General features: G+C 42.1%; 1 protein-coding gene across 1 annotated transcript; it reads left to right on the top strand.

The window, feature by feature from the left end:
• The first annotated feature begins 14,780 nt into the window (after positions 1-14,780).
• Positions 14,781-20,787, top strand: LOC146694207 (extracellular calcium-sensing receptor-like). Its single transcript, XM_085478711.1, has 7 exons — positions 14,781-15,056; positions 15,155-15,444; positions 15,556-15,848; positions 18,718-18,923; positions 19,046-19,267; positions 19,668-19,791; positions 19,883-20,787. The coding sequence occupies exons 1-7, from the start codon at positions 14,796-14,798 to the stop codon at positions 20,785-20,787; spliced, it is 2,301 nt and encodes a 766-aa protein (XP_085334837.1). The 5' UTR covers positions 14,781-14,795.
• Positions 20,788-20,983: the final 196 nt, after the last annotated feature.

The following is a 20,983-nucleotide window of genomic DNA, read 5'->3' as shown; positions in this document are numbered from 1 at the left end:
AGTTGCCCAGTGGCTTCTGAAAACTAGACATGTCTATACGATGGAACGGATAACAGCTCAACTACAACTAAAAGTGCCGACCTTTGAGAAAAAAATGGAGACTAATTATAAAATATCTTGAAAGGACACTCAAGCCTTAACATTGTTACATCTGTGCTTAGGTATTGGTATGTAAGTATGTATATGTATATGTGTATATATGTTTTTTCTTTTAAATTAAGTTTTTGAATAACCCCCACCATTATATGCAGCAGATTTGGTCTCAGGTCATGTTGTTGATGTGAATTGCCTTGTTATTTTTGGCAATAAAAGTTCAAAAAAAAAAAAAAAAAAAAAGCGCTCGCAGCAACAAAAACATAATATTTCAGAAACGCGCTTTGCCGATCCGATCAGCTGTTCATAATACTTCCTTTTTTTTTTTCTTTTTTTTTTTTGCCTGTCCCGTTTGGCTCTTTTGCCATCAGAATTGTTGTCTAAAGGCAAAGAAAGATGCCCAACGGATTTACTTTACCAAATTGACCATCCCAGCCTTGCCGTAATGGTCCATTTGATTCACCTTTTATTGTTTCTTTTATTTTCACTTACTGAATACGGGACAGACTTGACTGGGGGAAAGAAGGGGAGAAAGAAAGAGGGAAAGAGAAAAAGCTGAGAAGAGGGACGGGGGAGAAGGGCAAAAGACAAAAACCAACAGAATGAGCAGAGAAGAAAAAAATGCATATATCAATCACCTGGGTCACCTGCTGAGAAAGAAAAAAGAAAACAAGCAGAAGAGAACAAGAGCAACAGAACAAACAACACCACAATGATACATGGGAATACGACAGCAAATACCAAACACTAAACACCACTGTGCAGCACACAAGACCAACAGAACACAGTGTGCCCTGAGGTAGGAGCCAAAAAGGGTGCAGTTTGTGGGTGTGATCACCCGTGTGTACACCTGTGAGCATGGACGCGCTTGTTTTTTGTTTTTTAAAAGGTTCCTTCTTGTAATAATCTGCTAGAGGGTGTGGGGGGGCCACAGCCCCGTCCTCCAGGGCATGAAGCAGGTATGGAGGAGATCAAAACTCCAGACATCCAGAGGCCCCCAGAACACAAGAGACCAAGGAAGACCAACAGAGGGGCAGCCGCGCCACTGTCCCAGAAAGAGCTGAGGAGAGTCCCAGATGAGGGCTCACTCAGCAGCCGCGGAGCAGAAGCCAGGGGGAGTTGCAGTGACGCGCCCGTGAGCTCCGCCGGCAGCCAGCCGCGCCTGAGTGACCGAGCCCCAGGCCGAGAGGCCGGGGGCACCCCACCTCCGAAGTGGCCCGAGCGAGCCCCAGGCTCCGGGCCCCGATAAGCGGCCGCCAAGGAGTGAGCCGGTGTGTACCTGGACGCCCATCCCCGGACACAGAGAACCACCAACGCACCGATGTCTGAGGGGGTCCGCCACTGGCAGGGGAAGTGGTGGTAGGGGGAGATAGGCCTCCAAACCTTGGAGGGCCTGAGATGTCCCCAGAGAGGTGGCGCCTGACACCCAACCTGACATATAGACACAGACATACAGGCACACACAGATACAAACATCCATTCCCACCCTCATGCTCTCATATGCACTTACTCCACACTCAACCAACGTGGAGACAGACATAAAGAGACGCTGTACACACGATCACACTCCCCAAGCGTACTCTACAAACCGGGTCTAGGTACCCTTGCCCCTGGAGGGGGGAACTGCACCCAGACCCAGGTGGTGTTACCCTTTTCCCTGCGGTGGGGGGAGGCAGACCGCCCCGACTCCGCAGCAGCAGGAAGGCCCCACACTCCAGACCGCAGTCGGACGGCCAACTCCTCCTCCTAGCCCCCCCGCTCCAGCAGGTCGCAGAGAACGGGGGTGAGAGAAGACTCCAAACCTCCCTCCACCCGCTCATTGTAGTGTTGATGCATGTGTGTTCTAAGGTGCATTTAAAACCCAGGAGGGCATGGAGCTACCTGCCAGAGAGCAGCAGGTAAGCGCATGGTCCCTCCTGCTAGCCCTCAATGTCTACGTGTATTTAAAATTGAGAGGTGGGCAACGACGCCAGGGGTGGGGTGTACACCCTGATGGTACTTTGGATTCCGTGTATTGTGCCCACCCCCAAGATCCTATATGTATGTGTAATGAGAGTGTGAGTAGTGTGAATGTCTAAGTTGTGGGATAAAATTGAGGCAGAGGCAGCCAGAAGGGGACGGGGGGGGGGGGGGGGGGGTAGCCTCGTCTGCACCCTGGTGACATACCCCTACTCCAAGGCCCTGCATGTGTGGGTGGTTGTGGTGGAGCGGGAAGAGGGAGGCAGCTGGAGATGGGGAGGGAAGGAAGGGAGGGGCAAGTGACCCCTCCCTGGGGCCAGCTCCCCCGCTGACCCCAGTAGGCACCCCCATACTCCGCGACCCGCCAGGGAAAGGGGGCCCAGGCCCATCCAGACCGGGGCCCAGTGCAGCAGCGCCTCCCGGCCCCACAGAGCCCGGGACAGTCCACCCAACCCCACCACAGAGAAAACTGCACCCACCCCACCATCCACTCATCTTCCAGACTACATAAGACAATAAACACCCAGGCTGAGATCTTCCTCCACCTCTCCTGTATCTCCCCCTCCTGCAGAGGGAGCTCCTGAGGAGAGGAAAGCTCCTGCAAGATGTGACAATCTCCCCCACCAGTTGAAGAGCCCCCCAGGTGGCTCGATGCACCGGCGGCACCCTGCTCCAGGGCTGGGCCCCCATGCACCCACCCGCCCACAACCCCGGCAACACACCAACCAGGACCCAAGCCCCCGAGGCCCGGTCCGGGTCCCAGCCCAGAGACGGAGCGCCCCCAGAACCTCACGCCCATCCCGGACCCACCCAGGGGCAGCCAGGCTACCAGGTCAGTAACCCACGTCCGTCAGCACAGACCCTCCCCTAGCCCCGCTGCACGCAGCCGCGAGGAAACAGTCACCTGAGAGCCAACAGAGCCCCTAACCGGACATGACCGCTACCCCGGGTTGAGCCCCCCAAGGAAGATGCCTCCGGGGAACCCCCCGACGCCCTAAGCCTGTCCCTACCCCCACACCAATCACAACAGTGAAGGCGGGACCAAACTATGACCCCCCACCCCCACTAGGTGATGGAGCTGATCAAAGGAGCCCAGAGCAATTGATCTGATGTGGTGGCAGAGGCTGTATCAAGGCTAATGTAATCTAATAGATAATTTCTATATTGGTTAGAATTAAGATTATTTTTATTTTTCCAGTTCATGAGGACTGTTTTCTTGGCTATGCATAGGGCAGTGAAAACCATATGGGCTATATTCTTTTCTGAAGTGACATTATCTAAGCTGCCCAACAAACACACTAAGGGGGAAGTTGGAATGTTACATTTCAGACACTTCGATAAGTCTTCACATATCTCGCGCCAAAACTTCTGAACTGGTGGACAGAACCAAAGAGCGTGGATATAATTGTCCGGTGAATTGGTTTGGCAGTGTGAGCAGTTGTTGGTAGACGTAAAGCCCATCTTGAACATCCGATGACCTGTATAGTGCACTCTATGTAATATTTTGTATTGAATTAATTGGGACTGGGATTTCTAATTAGATGAAAGGTTTTTAAGCAAATCTGAGACCAGAAGTTTAGGTCTAAGTTAACTGATAAATCCGCTTCCCATTTTGCAATAGGAAGTGATATTGATTCATCTGTTTTAGAAAGCATTCTGTATATTTTGGATAGTAATTTGGGGGTTTTAAGAGTAAGAAATTGAACCACACTTGGTGGTGTTTGTAGTTCAACTTGACCCGGTTTAAATTTCTTTTTTACTATGGATTTAATTTGTTGATATTCTAAAAATCTTTTCTTGTTGATCCCATATTTTGTAACTAGTCCATCAAATGAAATAAATTCTGTTCCTTCTAGTATATGTTCTAAATATTTGATTCCTTTACCACTCCAATCTGAAAAGTTTATCATATTATTGTTTTGTAATATGTCAGGGTTGTTCCAGATAGGTGTACGTTTGCATGGGATTAATGAAGACGCCGTCAATTTTAGAAACTCCCACCATGCTGTCAGAGAAGAGCTGATGTTGATGCTTTTAAAGCATTCATGTCGTTGGATGTTTGAGCTGATAAATGGTAGGTCTGAGATCTCTAGATTATCGCAGAGTGCTTGTTCTACATCTAGCCAAGGTTCATCTAAGACGGTATGTTTTAGCCATCCTGAGATAAACTGAAGCCTGGTGGCTAAGAAGTAGTGCTGAAAGTTAGGCAGTTCTAGTCCTCCTTTATCCTTGGTCTTTTGTAGTGTTTTTAAGCTTATACGTGGGGGTTTATTTTTCCAAAGGAATTTGGACATACATGAATCTAGAGATCTGAACCAATCTTGTGGCGGTTTAGTTGGGATCATTGAGAATAAATAATTTATTTTTGGTAAGACCATCATTTTTATAGCGGCAACCCTTCCCATGAGTGATATGGGTAGACATTTCCATCTAGCCAGATCATCTTCTACCTTCTTTAAAAGTGGGATATGGTTTAATTTAGTTAGATCTGCAAGCTTGGGAGAAACATTAATACCTAAATATTTTATATTTCCCGATTGCAGTGGTGTAGAAGAGGAATTATGGAAGGAGCAATTAATCGGTAGGACTGTAGATTTTGACCAGTTAATTGAGTAATCTGATATTCTTGCAAAAGAGTTTATCAGTTCAATCACCCCAGAGATATTGGTTTGTGAATTTTGGAGAAAGAGTAACACATCATCCGCATAAAGGCTGATTTTATGTTCCACGTTCTTGCATTTTATGCCCTTAATTACTGAATTCTGTCTAATTGCTGCTGCTAGTGGTTCAATAAAAATTGCAAACAGTGAAGGGGAGAGTGGGCATCCCTGTCTGGTGCCCCTCAAGAGACAGAAGCTGGAGGATGTCTGGTCATTTGTTCTAACACAAGCTGTTGGGGAATTATATAATATTTTTAACCAGTTTATGAAAGAAGATCCAAAACCAAATTTGTGTAAAGTTGCAAATAGAAATTTCCAGTTAACTCTGTCGAATGCTTTTTCTGCGTCTAAAGAGAATATTGTAGTTTCTAGGTTTTTACTGTATGAGTAGTCTATCAAATTAAGTAATCTACGTGTATTTGTTGATGAGTGCCTACCTTTTATGAAACCAGTTTGGTCAGGATGAATTAAGAGGGGGGTTATTTTCTCCAGTCTCTTTGAGAGAGCTTTGCAGATTATTTTAAGGTCTACATTTATAAGGGATATTGGACGATAGCTTGAGGGATATACAGGGTCTTTGCCTGGTTTTAGCAGGAGATTAATGTTTGCAGAATTCATATCTGATGGAAGTCTGCCCTTTTCTTTAATTTCCAGCAACGTTCTGTAGAAAACTGGTGCTAGAATCGACCAGAATTCTTTGTAGAATTCTGCAGGAAAGCCGTCTGGACCTGGAGCCTTATTATTGGGCATACTTATCAGGGCTTCCTGGAGTTCACCTGGTGTCAGTGGTGAATCCAGTGCCATTGCTTGAGTGTCCAATAATTTTGGAAGAGTTATGTTGTCCAAAAACTAATCAATTATCTTTTTTAGATGGGTTTATTTGTGTTGAATACAACGTTTTATAGAAATCCCTAAAAATGTTGTTTATTTGTATCGGTTCATATATTGTGTTCCCAGATGAATCTTGAACAGCACATATAGTTGTTTTTTCTTTATTTATTTTTAGCTGGTTTGCTAGAAATTGACCGGATTTATTACCATGTTCATAATTTTGTAGGCATAGTCTTTGTACTAAGAATTTTGTTTTTTTATCTATTATCTCATTTAATTCTAGTTTTGTTTTGCGTATTTTGTTCAATGTTTCCTGATCTTGGTGGGACGCGTAGGCTTCTTCTAGTGATTTGATGTTTTTTTCTAATTCCTGAATATTTTTGTTTTCTTTTTTCTTTTTATGTGATGAGAAAGAAATTATTTTACCTCTCATCACAGCTTTCCCTGCTTCCCATAGAACAGAAGCTGATGTTTCGGGAGTGTCATTATAGTCCAAATATGAAGTCCACTCTTTTTTTAAAATATTTAATAAAGTCTTCATCTTTAAGTAGTGATATATTAAATCTCCAGTTTTTTCTTGGCGTGGTATTATTCTTGTGCATTAGTGTTAAAGATACAGGACCATGATCGCTGACAGCTATAGGGTGAATCTCAGTGTCTGAAATGTCGTTCAGCAGTGAGCTGCTGACCAAAAAATAATCCAGACGAGAGTAGTAGTGATGGACATGTGAGAAAAAAGTATATTCCTTACTGGTGGGGTGAAGGGAGCGCCATGCATCGCAAAGACCAAAGTCGCTCATATACTGTTTGATTATATTTGTGGACTGCCAATTACGCTGAGTTCCCGCTGTATTGAGCCTGTCCATGTCTTCATTTAGTCCAAGGTTGAGGTCGCCTCCAAGAACAAGTGTGCCATCTAAGTGTTCAGAGAGTGCACTGAAAAAACCGTGAAAGAATGAGGGATCATCAACATTTGGACCATATACACTTGCAATACATAGCTTTTTATCAAGTATAGATAGTTTAATGATTAAGAATCTGCCCTCTGGATCTATAACTGTATCGAGTACTGTGAAATTAATATTTTTATGTATTTAAATTGCTACTCCCCTTTGTCTAGAATTATAACAAGCTGAGAACACATTGGGAAACTCAGGTGTTTTAAGTTCATTCGAACCTCTAAGAGGTCTGTGGGTCTCTTGTAATAGGACAACATCTGCCTGTAGTTTTTTGAGTTGGTTAAATATTTTTAACCTCTTTACTCTGGAGCCAGCTCCATTTATATTCCATGTAATGAACCTCAGTGTACCCATAGATGTTTGTGTATAACTAGGGATGTATGCTGTGTGCGTCGCTTAGACAGGTGGAGAGAATACGTCACTTGTTCATAAATAAAGAGAAGGAGAGAGAGAAAAAATGTGTGGCGAGATGCTCCCTGAGTCTGACTTTGTGTATGCATAATTACTAATATGAGTAGGCTTGGCTTAAGTGTGTGTATCCTAAACGACTGTGTACACTGTCTGACTGAAGTAAATGTGCTGCCGTTGAGCATGTATGTGTCGAAATAAAGGATGTTTGTGGATGAGTGTCGAAGCAGGTGATCGAGGCAGTGAAAGGAATAAAGAAAGAAACCAAGGACGGGGGTGAGCAGCATAAAACCAAGAGGGGGGGAGAGAGAGGAAAAAAAAAACGAGAAGAAAAAAAAACAAAACGTAAACATTCCAATTAAATCACTGACGGAGAGTGACGGTGTTAATTCTGCTATGAAATCACACTTTAAGATGCGATTTGATGCTGGTAAGTTAAACAGATGTTAATGCAAGTTAGTATGAGTGGATAGGGAAAGGGTGCAGCTGATTCTTATCTGGTGTGAGGTTAATACAGCCACGGAGTGATGTTGGGGTCGCGGTGGAGCTGTCCATCCACGTACAGCCGGTCCACAGCGATGACAGCGCAGGAGCCCTTCTGGATGAAGCCGCGTCGGATTGGGAAGAGGACCCTGCGTCGTTCCAAGATCTCTTTGGGGAACTGGTCGTTCACGCTGAAGTCCGTTCCTTTTAATTCCCTGCCGCGGCTTTTCACATGTTGCTTTTGTTTGAAGTGGCCGAATTTGGCCACGATAGGACGTGGTCTCCCGGCCGTAGCCCGAATGGGGCCGAGGCGATGTACCCGATCGAAGACGATGTTCTTCACAGTGTCCTCCGGCAGCTTCAGGTGGGTTTTGATGAAGCTTTTTACCGTGGTCTCCGCGTCCTCTCCAGCAGCTTCTGGAATACCAGAAAATACCAGATTATCACGCATGCTACGAGCTTGTAGATCGATAACTGTTTCTTTTATTTTTTTATTTTCTCTATTGAGCTGGGTAACATTATCTGTGAGACATTTCACCGACTCCCTTAGCGTGGCATTTTCAGCAGCAAGCGTTTCCACCTGCTGCTGGCTGTACTCCAGGGATTCTCGCAAGCATTTAAATTCTCGGTGAAGAATCTCCACCAAGGACAGCCTTGCGTCGAAACTGGACAATCGCTTGTCGATTGACTCCAATATGTCGGCAATATCTTTGCCGGCTGGTGATGTTGAGCCGGGGGAATCTGCCTGGCGTTGTCTTTTCGACGACGGCGTCTCAGGTTTGGCCGGGGAAGCTGCACACGGGGTCTTCTTCATCACGAGATCCTGAAAGCACTGATCAATATAATCTTTGAGAGCCTCTAAACTCTCCTCGTTGTTCTCCAGGGTGTTGGAGATTATTTAGACAAATAGTGTTAGTTATAAGACAATTGATAAGTGTATTTGGTAATACTGAAGCTTAAATGAATTTGTTCAAATCTAAAGTACCATTTGCTTTAATTTTCCGCCAAAATCTCCGGCGTCTGACGTCAGTTACAACATGAGTCGCTTACCTTGTCCGTCACTTACCTCCACTTCCGTGTGAATCCTAGTGTGTTCATAACACTTCCTACGTTGGAATAGACGTCAGCGCGAACTTTTGCATGTCTGCCATTACCTGCCCAAATAAGGAAGTTTTCGCGGAAATGTAGTTTTTTTTTTACCATCAGGGGCTCATGAGCCTATACTGGTGTTTTTAAAAGTTATCTTTGACTTTATGACTTTCTGTGTTCTTTCTGGGATGCTTAGGACTCATATTGCACTGCTGGAAATAGTTTATTTTGATGCATATGCTGCTTTTTTGCAAATTTGCAGTATAATATTTATTTTTGTTTTTTCTGCAGTATATAAAAATTGGTGTATTTCAAAAATAAAACTATGAAGACACTCAAAATAAATTTCCTGTGGTAGGAAAATATTTTGTGCAACTTTTTTGAATTTACAGTTTTGAGGGATAAGCCTCTTAAATTTCTCTAACTAGAAATATATGTTTAAAAAATCAAAAACGATTTTCAATTTTTATGCAGTTTATTGCACTTTTTTGCAATTTATGTAATTACTATGCACTTAATGCATACATATTATTAAAATCTGGACTATAATGGTTGTATTGATGTATAGCAACTTGAAATGCTCTCAAAAATGGCACTACAGCATGTAAAAATATAATATAAGCTCTGGCGGACTTGGTTCTATGGTAGGTCTTAAAGGGTTAAGTTGTAAACTGTCACGGTCCGCTGTGACGGACCGAGTGGAGAATGCGTGTAATGGACCCAGGTGCGTACACAAGTGAACAGACGGGAGTGAGCTTTAACAGAAGGCGAGCCTTTATTATGGCTGAAAACAAGGTGTGCAAATACAGCAGGGATGGCGTGGCTAAACAAAAACCTAAACTGGGAACAAACTATGGTGAGGCTATGGCTTGGAAGACAACAGACCAGGCATGGAAACACGGAGGGTGGGAACACAGACGACGCGACACAGACTGTAAGAAACACAGAGACTAAATACACATGAGGGATGATCAGGGGAAGTGGCCACACATGGGAACGCAGCTGACACACATGAACTTAACGACAGGACAGGAGGAGTGAGCTGAATACACAGACAGTGAATGCAGGCCTTCAAAGTAAAACAGGAAACATGAGACATGAACCGGGGAGACGTAGTACAGGGGGAGGTGACATAACTGACAGCATGAACTTGACAGTACAAGACACACAGACATAAACACACGAAGGGCAAGGGAGACGTAATGCAAGGGTAACATAATTACAAAAAGGACTGGACTACCTTAAAGAACCTAAGCAAACAATAAACAGCAAAATAGGTTAAGCATAACACACTGGGTCACACGACCCAGGACCATGACATAAACTGGTCAGATCTGACCTGAACATGACAGGAAGGCTAGACACACCAGGGTAAAAAGACGGACGAAAGTAATAAAGGCACAATAAAGGAAGTAATACTAAATACAAGACACAAAAAGACTACATACCCCCCCCCCCCCCCCCCCCCCCACACACACACACACACAAAGAAAAGAAATAACAGAAATGCATTAACAAAGACTTGACAAGATACAAGAGGATAGGAAGGCTAGACTTAAACCCAAGGAATTCAAAATATAGACAAGAAACACTAACAGAAAACCAGATTACAATGGTAGCAAAAACAAAACCATAAACACAGAGGATTTACAATAATGGGGAAAAATGAGCAAGGAAAAAAAGTAACCAATAAACAAACTAGTGCAAAACCCAAAACTCTGGGTCAAAGACCCAGGGCCATGGCCAGCATTATGGTCCAGTCAGTCATATCATACACTAATCTATTTATAGCAGCTGTCAATTGGAATTCTCATATCCCATCCCATGTTCATAAATTCTTGTTCTATGTCATCATCATATAGTTTTATACATAAAAAAACAGTAAAAACATTAAATAATCTTTTTAATGTGTTTATTGCCAGTTTTAGGAGCGAAGACTTTTTTCTTTTCTCTTGTCTCTTTTTTTTCCCTGACCCTGTGTTTGGAAATGTGTAGCCAATTAGATCATGACATTAAAATCTGAAAATATACACTTAATACCAAATCAAGGAAAACAAAATATATTTTTTTAAATCTCTAGAACACAATAGAAGAATATTTAGAAAATTTTGACACGTCTCTGGAGCTGCATCAGATATAGGGTTTTTTGGCTTTAGATTTGACTTTACTATCATCAGTATAATCAAATCAAACCCATCTATACTGCTATACATGATCTGTCCATTCTCATGGACATGCTCTGTGTCCATTTTTTTAACCCATATTTCGAAAATGCAACTATATATCAATAAATGTCCGCTCTTAAAATTTACTTATTCGATTCTTTTCAGGGCGGGCTAACTGTGATACTAGAAACAACTATGAAAACTGTGACACTATTAAGGCTATGAATCCACAAGGCGTGAAGGTAAAACAGATGACCTGACGGAGACAGAGGACTTAAATACACACAATAGGTGATCGGGGGAGTGGAAACGCATGGGAAAACAGCTGACTAGAATGAACATAATGGTGTCACAGGTTAAGTGAAACTAAACACAATGACAAAGAAGACAAGACTCCTTCAAAATGAACCAGGAAACATGGAAATATGATCTCCCTCTCCCTAGCCACCTCCTTGAGCTTCTCCGGAGAAACACCAAGGCGTTCCCAGGCCAGCCGAGAGATATAATCTCTCCAATGTGTCCTGGGTCTGCCTCGGGGCCTCCTCCCGGTGGGACATGCCCAGAACACCTCACCCAGGAGGCATCCTTGTCAGGCGCCTGATCCACCTCAACTGGCTCCTTTCGATGTGAAGGAGCAACGGCTCTTCTCTGAGCCCCTCCTCAATGGTTGAACTTCTCACCCTATCTCTAAGGTCTCACCCTCTCACCCACCCACCCACCCGAGTTTTTGCTTCAGCCACTGCCCGAGCCACATTCTGCTTGGCTGGTTGGCACCTATCAGCTGCCTCCGAAGTCCCACAGGCTAACCAAGGTCGATAAGACTCCTTGTTCAGCCTGGTGGCTTCCTTCTCCTCTGGTGTCCACCATTTAGTTTGGGGGTTACCACAGGCACCAACCACCTTGCGGCTGCAGCTCATTGCAGCAGCTTCGGCAATGGAGATGCTGAATATGGTCCATTTGGCCTAAATGTCCCCAGTTTCCCTCGGAATGCCATTGAAGGTCTGCCAGTGTGCCCAAGCCATGCGTTAAGCTGGTACCTCTCAACCTCATGCACGACCTCAGGCTCCTTCCCCACCAGAGAGTTGACATCCCATGTCCCAATTGACAGACTTGGTAGCTGGGGATCGGTTTGCAAGGGCCTCTGCGCCTGGCCACCGCCCAGCACACAGTGCAAACAACTCCTACGGCACCTCCTATCGGTGGTGGGCCTATAGGAGGATGGGCCCATGTCCCCTTCTTGGGTTGTGTCCAGCCGGGCCCCATGGACTAAGGCCTGGCCGCCAAATGTTCGCCCTCGGGCACCCTCCCTGGGCCTGACTCAAATTCAAATTTTCAAATTCAAATTTTATTTGTCACGTACACAGTCATACACAGTACGATATGCAGTGAAATGCTTGGATATGCAGTCCAGAGCGGGGCCCTGGTAACCCTATCCCGGGAAGGGTAAACTGTTTCCTCTGTGATATTCTCTTAAGGGTCTTCTGAATTACTCTTTGACTGGTCCCTCACAATTTCCCATGGGAGACCCTACCACGGGGCAAAAGCCCCTGAACAACATAGCCCCTGAGATCCCTGGGACACACAAACCCCCTCCACGATAAGGTAGCGGTTCGCGGAGGGGAATTTAAAGCTGCTTCCAACTGTATTACAACAATGTTCACCACTTCCTGTTCTGACAAGTGATAGTCGTATGACACAGGAGGATATTAGGGACAGGGTGAGTTGGAAGCTGATTATCTACTGCGGAGACCTCTGAAGGCCATAGACAAAAGAAGAACTAGGAATTTAACAATTCCCAAGAGGCAATAACATATAGTATTATGAGTAATAAAATGTAAAATCTATGGGGCATTTCAAACAAAACATACAGTGGTATGCAAAAGTTTGGGCACCCCTGATAATTATCATGTTTTTCCTTCATAAATCATTGGTTGTTTGGATCAGCAATTTCATTTAAATATATCATATTGCAGACAGACACAATGATAATTGAGAAGTGAAATGAAGTTTATAGGATTTACAGAAAGTGTGCAAAAGTGACTTAAACTAAATTAGGCAGGTGCATAAATTTGGGCACCCTTGTCGTTTTATTGATTTGAATACCTTTAGCACTAATAATTGGAACATAAAATTTGTTTGGTAAGCTCATTGACCCTTCACCTACATACACAGGTGAATCCAATCATGAGAAAGGGTATTTTTAATGATTGGCCAGGCCAATTGAAAGTTTTTCTCCTCTTTGCATCTTCTCTCGAGAGTGGCTACATAGGAGCCTCAAAACAACTCTCAAATGACCTGAAAGCAAAGGTGCTGTAGGCTGATGAAACTAAAATTGAGTTATCTGGGCATAACAAAAGGTGGTATGCATGGCAGAAACAGAACACAGCATTTCAAAACAAACACTTGCCACCCACAGTAAAATGTGGTGGTAGTTTCATCATGCTGTGAGGCTGTGTGGCCAGTGCATATTAGCAAATTCTTGAAAATAATGTTCAAGAATCAGTAACAAAATTGAAGTTGCACCAGGGCTGGATATTTCAACAAGACAATGACCCTAAACACTGTTCAAAATCTACTAAGGCGTTCAGGCAGAGGATCAAGTACAACATTCTGGAATGGCCATCTCACTCCCCAGACCTGAATATTATAGAAAATCTATGGTGTGAATTAAACGGGCTGTCCATGCTTGGAAACCATCAAACCTTACTGAACTGGAGATGTTTTGTAAAGATGAAAGGTCCAAAATACCTTCAACCAGAATCCAGACTCTCATTAGAAGCTATAAGAAGTGTTTGGAGGCATTATTTCTGCAAAAGGAGGATCTACTAAATATTGATGGAATTTGTCTGTTCGGGTTCCCAAATTCATGCACCTGTCTAATTTAGTTTATTATCACATTTACCTTATTATCACTGTCTCGTGATAATAAGGTAATATAAGTTCACATTTTAGGATACTGTTTTTATACTATTATGACTTTTGTGCTCTAAATTTTAATTCCTTTGTATTACTACAGATAGTAGTTACAGAGAAAAGTCAATGTTAGAAGTAGTAATGATTATGCAGTACAGTCATAATGAATCCCTACAATTCCAGAATTTTCTTGCCATTTACACTTTCCAAAAAACATATTTAAATTATTAATACTCTATGATATTTTTCTGTCAAAGGTATACCAACATAAGATCTTGTGTGATTATATATGTTTTTTTGCAAATACAATTGGTGCAAAAGCAAAAAATATACACTCTTTCTGCTCTATGAAATATTAGTTAAGGATTAAAAATCTTTTGATGTTCCAATCTAAATTAAATAAAGCTGTATTGTATTATTTGCTGTTGCCAATTATTGTGAGGGAAATCTTGGGCCCAATCAAAACCATACTGTGAAGACTTAGAATGTCAACACTATGTAAGGGTTAATCCATGACCACATATTCTCAAGAAGATGAGAGGATGACGAAACCCCTTTGTTTGAAGACCTATATAAACCAATGGAAACAATGTGTGCCCATATACAGACAATTTTAGATGGAAATGGAGATTGCAGCTCTTGTAATTGGTCTGGTATTGGCTGTGTGTTTGTTTCACCTCAACTCAGCTGTTGCCTTTGCAGTGTGTCTAGATGGTATGAGACAAATGACTAGGCATATAGGAGCTCAAGATGGTACGACGGCATCCTCTCTGAACTGCAAGCTGCAGGGAAGCACTCGTCTACCTGCATTTTCAAAGGATGGGGACTTTGTTATTGGTGGTGATTTTTCCCTTCACGTCTACATGAACACAGTTTACAGTGACTACACCAGCATGCCTGAGCCTGCAAAATGCAAAGGAAGGTTAGTGAGTAAGAAAGTCAGTAATGGGAAGAAGAAGAAGTAAAAACATGTTGGACTGTATGAGGAGAGAAATGTTTTCATGTGTGTTATGATCAATGGAACTAGATTGATTCTGTGTAGTGTTAAAAAATAAAAAAAATAGCCATTTATTTTTTATAAAATAATTTGTTGTGTTTTAAAAAACAGAAATTATACAATATGTTAAATAACAGTTTTATAAAGGAAATGATTTAAAGGAAATGATAAAGGAAATGCATTTAAATGTATTATATTTTAAAGGATTAGCACCAGTGAACTGCAATCATTACGTGCAATGGTTTTTGCCATAGAAGAGATTAACAACAGCACAGAGCTGCTGCCCGGAATCAGGCTTGGGTATCAGATCTATGACTCATGTGCATCAGTGCCTGTAGCAGTGCACATGGCATTTCAGTTTCTAAATAGCTTCGACCCTGTGTTTTCCATGGATAACAATTGCTCACATTCTGGTATGGTGATGGCTGTTGTTGGTGGCTCTGGGTCTACGACATCCATCAGTTTGTCCCAAGTCATCAGGTCCTTTAACATTCCCCAAGTAAATGTTTTCAATTTCTGTCAATTTTTGAATTTAAAATATGTATGTGCATGATATTTGATTTTGCGGTGTGTGGTGTTTTATTTCATTTGGTTTAGGTTAGCCACTTCTCAACATGCTCATGCTTGTCTGACAAGCAGCAGTACCCCAATTTTTTCAGAACATTTCCCAGTGACCAGTTCCAAGCTGAAGCAATGGCCAAGCTGGTAAAACACTTTGGCTGGACTTGGATAGGTGCTGTTCGGTCAGATTCGGATTTTGGAAATAACGGCATGGCTTCATTTCTAAAAGCAGCACAGAAAGAGGGGATCTGTGTGGAGTACTCTCTTTCTTTCCATCGAACATACCCACATAGCAGAATTCAGAGAGTAGCAGATGTTATCCGCAGGTGTCCTCATCGCAGATATTATTTCCGCAAATATTAGATTTACTGTCTTCAAAATTACATTTTTACAGTTACACTTTAAAATGCTTCTAATGCACAATATTGTCTGTCAAGGTCTACAGCCATGGTTGTTGTGGCACTTCTATCTTTAGGGGACATGAGGGCACTGTTGGAGGAGCTATCATATGAGCCTTCCCCGTCTCGCCAGTGGATTGGCAGTTTCTGGGTAACTAACCCAGAATTAATGAGGTTCAGTTTCTGTGCTGGGGCCATTGGATTTGGGATTCCAAAGTCTAGAATCCCAGGCCTCAGAGACTTCCTGCTGAATCTGTCCCCCTCACAAGTGGCGTCTTCTCAAATACTTACTGAGTTCTGGGAGGATGCATTTAACTGCACACTGACCAAAAGTAAGACATTTTTCTTGGTTTAAATTATCTGATCAACTGCTGATGTTACAAAGTCTAATGCTGCTTCATGTGCTGACCTACTTTCATTGAAAAGCTATGAATGGTGACCAAGTGTGAGGTGAGAATACAGGTGAAACTCCAAAAATTGTAATAATGTGCAAAAGTTCATTTATTTCAGTAATTCATCTTAAAAGGTGAAAGCAATATATGATATTAATATACTAATATAATATATTCCTGCAGCAGGGCCTTCAAGGCCTTCAAATGTCGTATTCCTCTTGTCAAGCTGCTCCTGAACAACAGATGTCAGAAGCGTCTTACCTGGGCTAAAGAAAAAAAGAACTGGTCTGTTGCTCAGTGGTTCCGCTTTTCTGATGAGAGGAAATCTTTTCATCTGAGGCTGTGCTGAGGCTTTTATTTTTACACTGTTCCTGCAGCAGGGCCTCAAGGGTGGTCCAAACCTCTTCTCGCTCTCCTCCATGCAAGAAAATTTAAATCCTTAAAGTGTGGCCAAGCACAGTAGCTATCTTGAGCAACAGATACTTGAGGGTAGCTATACGTTGTGAAGGTAATCTTAAATATCACCATATAGTCTGAGTCATCATCGGAGACCTCCATGGTATGATGCAGGTGGCAGAAAACAGATAACCCCCTGAACATGAGACATATGTCTCACCTCAGTAATTATTTTATTTTAACCCTATTTTGAAGAAACAGTAACAAAAAGTTAAAAATTTACTTGCATGGTTCAAGGACAGTCGCCACCTTTTGGAGTTTTACCAGCTCTAAAAGAGTTAAAGTTACTAGCTTGTGCTTTTGCTTGTCTAAAGCAGCAAAACTGCCTCTTGATTCTTTAGTAGATGAAACATCCTGTATGAGTGGCTCTTTCTGTTGCCCCATTGGTGTTTGCTCCTACTGTAGTTCCTCCATATTAGCAGGGCTGTCTTTAAGGCATCTAAATTTTCTTCCTTTTCAGTGTCATAAAGCTGTTGAATTTTACTTAAAATAGTCTTTCGGCACGGCAGTTGGAAAATTGGGTCCCCTGACGATAACTGTAGTACATTTTCTAACCACCTGTCTTCTACCAATGATAGTGGTTTACAGTCAGAGCAATCAATTTTCGGAGAGAAATTTGTTACTTTGTCCAATGTTGAATTGCTAATTTTGGTCCTGAAGCCAGTCATTTCATCAAGTTTGGGCTGCTGACACCTTTTGACTGCTAGAGTCCACAGCTCCAACAGTTTCTGTGCTCACTGCAACGTGATTTGCATTTAGATGGTACCATAAGGTTGAAGTGTTTCAGTGGTATGCAAACTCCTTTTTTCACAGTTTGCACAAAACCACAATTATCAATCCTTCCATCGGTTGGGTAGTCTTTTGAAATTAAATTTGCCTCCGATCATTCCTAGCAACGCACTTTCTTCTTATTCTTTGTAGCTCTGATGTGTGCATCACTGTAATCGATATACCAGGAAATTGTGCATTGACAAAAGTTAGCTTTTGCCTGGAATGCAAAGTGCAATTAAATGCGTATATTTTTTATTTCATTGTTTTTTTCCAAATTAATTAATCGCAATTAACGCGTTAAATTCCCACTCCTAGTTTTTATATAACCAATTCAAAGTACTTACAGAACAATCAGGTGTTCTGCATTAAAGAAGATAACACACAAATAATTTTTGCTACTCCAAAAAAATATTTTTGTCCACTCTAACATAAAGGAGAACATCACTAGCCTGATAGCTGCAGGCCTGAAAGCAGGAGGTCTATCACTCCTCGTGTTTCAACCTGGAGGCAAAGTTTACATTGCAATCTGCCCTTGGTGGCATTTTGGCAGCAACTACAACATTTAGCAGTTGCCTCATTGTTCTGACACACAAAACAAAACGATCGACTGTACGACACACTAACGACACACTCCAAACACGCTAATCTCTTGCATCTCAAAACTCGCTCTTTTTCTTTTGCTCTCTCGCTGCCATCACTCCTAAAATTTCTCCCTCTTTCTAAGCAACCAATGCCATGTTGCCATATCATCTTTTGATTGGTCGACATGACACATTTTTCCACCATTAGGAAAAAGGTGTTTTTTCTTTTCTTTTGAGAAGAGACTGCTTTCGAGCCCTTTCCTTAGAAAACACTGCAGTAAACATAACAAAACTCTGTTTTTTTCGTGGCTTATCAACACAATTTAAAAACTGGTACATACTTTGAAATTCACACTGTTAAAACAAGAAATGGAGACTAAGGGTTGTCCAGGGTTGACATAACATCTTGTTGCTGTGTCATCTTAAACTGGTCATGTGTAGTTTGAGTCAACATCAGAGACCTCCATGATGATATAGAGGTTTTTGAATAAAGTAGTCATGGTAAACTACTTTATTCTTCCTCAGCCAATCAGCAGCACTTGTGTGACTTTGCCCCCCCTCCCCCAGCTCCCGGTAAGATGAAGACAGCTTCAATCATCTGTGTGCTGAAAAATAGCAACGCATTCACATCGCATTTCCTTGTTAGTAATGGCAATGTGATTGTACGATAGAAAATGCAATTAGCTAGATTACTGTTAGTGTTATGTCCTATATGTCTGTGAAGGTTCTCAGTCATCCAGGTCATCGTAGTCAAAGGAGCTTGCAAAGAAAAGCGTCTGGACTTCTTTAAGTTACTTGAAGACGTTTACTGTTACTGTTATGTCCTATACTAATTATTCGTGGTAGGATTATTTTCCATTTTTTATTTTATTTTATTTTATTTTATTTTTTATAAAATAAATATGTTTCATGGTACCAGCATGATTTGCAACATTTATAAAGAGAACACATCTGAGATCTAGTTTAATGTTGACATCTGCTCTGTCTTTTTGTGATTTTAGATGCCACTGCAAAGAAGAAAGTATGTGATGGAAATGAAGACATACAGAATCTGCAAAACCAGTACACTGACACATCACAGCTCAGAGTTACTAACATGGCGTACATGGCCGTGTATGCAGTAGCACATGCCATCCATAATGCAGTGTGCCAGGAAATAGATGGCACTGTAGAGTGTGACAAGTTAACCAAGTTAGAATCCAAACAGGTCAGAAGAAATAAACATGTTGATGTCAGTGTCTTTCACCAACTGCAATATAAATTGATATGCAATATTAATATTTGTTATTGAAATATTGCATCTTTTTTTTTTATCCCTAATTTTATCAGATTTTAATTGAGCTGAAGAAAGTAAATTTTTCCCAAAATGGCTATGATGTGTCATTTGACGCTAATGGGGATCCTGTGGCTATTTATGAACTGGTTAACTGGCAGAAAAGTGAAAACGGCGTGACTGAGATAGTGGCTGTAGGGCTGTACGATGCATCACGGCACGTGGGCCAGGAATTCCAGATAGACAAAAACATTACCTGGATGGAGGGTAGCATGAAAGTAAGCAGTCAGAATTTGACAAACTTTAGTAATAATAATAATGGATTGCATTTATATAGCGCTTTTACAATTCTACTATTCATTCACTCTCGCATTTACACACTGGTGGAGGCTAGCTACAGTTGTAGCCACAGCTGCCCTGGGGCAGACTGACAGAAGCGACGCTGCCATATCGCGCCATCGGCCCCTCTGGCCATCACCGGTAGGCAACGGGTGAAGTGTCTTGCGCAAGAACACAACGACCGAGACTGTCCGAGCTGGGGCTCAAACCGGCAACCTTCTGATTACAAGACGAACTGCCAACTCTTGAGCCACGATCGCACGATCGATTAGTAAACAACAACACACAGCTGCATAGTAAATATTTACGTTTATTCTGCAACCTTTATGTCTTTCACAGGTGCCAGTGTCAGTGTGCACGGACAGTTGTCCTCCAGGAACTCGTAAAGTGTTGCAGAAAGGAAAACCCATCTGCTGCTATGACTGTACAGCATGTCCTGAGGGGGAGATCAGTAATAGTACAGGTAAAGAGAAATGATTACGATGCATTTAAAATGTTTCATTGTGTATATATGAAAATCAAGAAAAAATTGTATTTATTTGTTTTTTATCCAGATTCGACTGATTGTTTACCATGTCAAAAGGAATTCTGGCCTAACAAAAAGAGAGACACTTGCATCCCTAAGCCTGTAGAGTATCTTTCCTTTCAAGACCTCCTAGGAATTATCCTGGCTACATTCTCAGTCATTGGTGCCTGTCTGACCATCGTAACTGCGGCTGTATTCTTTTGTCATAGGAAAACTCCAATTGTCCGAGCCAACAACTCTGAGCTGAGCTTCCTGCTGCTCATCTCACTGACTCTGTGTTTCTTATGTTCATTAACTTTCATTGGAGCACCATCAGAGTGGTCCTGCATGCTGCGTCACACTGCATTTGGGATCACCTTTGTACTCTGTATCTCCTGTGTACTTGGGAAAACTATAGTGGTTTTAATGGCTTTTAAAGCTACAATTCCAGGTAGTAATGTCATGAAATGGTTTGGTCCTCCACAGCAAAGAATGACTGTTGTGTCTTTCACCTTTATTCAAGTTTTAATTTGTACTGTTTGGTTGGTAGTGAACCCTCCCTTTCCAATAAAAAATCTAACCACGTACAAGGAGAAAATCATATTGGAATGTGCATTAGGCTCTGCTGCTGGCTTCTGGGCTGTGCTTGGATACTTAGGCATACTTGCTGCCTTTTGCTTTGTTTTAGCAGTCTTAGCCCGCAAATTACCTGATAATTTCAATGAAGCCAAGCTTATCACCATCAGCATGTTGATATTTTGTACTGTCTGGATCACATTTATCCCAGCATATGTCAGCTCTCCTGGGAAATTCACTGTAGTTGTGGAGATTTTTGCAATTCTGGCCTCCAGCTTTGGACTAATAATGTGTATATTTGCTCCCAAGTGTTTTATCATATTGTTTAAGCCTGAGAAGAACACTAAGAAATATTTAATCAACAAAAATCAGTTATAGTATAGAGCTTCTAGTACTTGCTAATGTTCATCAATTCCTGTTCTGAAAAGTGAGTGGTGTGACACATGAGAATGTCAGGGATAGGGTGAGTTGGAAGCTGATGATCTACTGTGGAGACCCCTAAACAGCGTAGACAAAAGAAGAAGAACTAGGAATAATACTGTGGAAACCAAATTTAACAATCCCCAAGAGGCAA

This window comes from Copadichromis virginalis, linkage group LG14 (genome assembly GCF_057382275.1).
Source record: "Copadichromis virginalis isolate Kocher_CV1m ecotype Utaka linkage group LG14, C_Virginalis_male_GT1.1, whole genome shotgun sequence".
NCBI classification, from domain to species: Eukaryota; Metazoa; Chordata; class Actinopteri; order Cichliformes; family Cichlidae; genus Copadichromis; species Copadichromis virginalis.
Note: the sequence above shows the minus strand (reverse complement) of the source record. Positions and strands in the feature narration are given on the sequence as shown.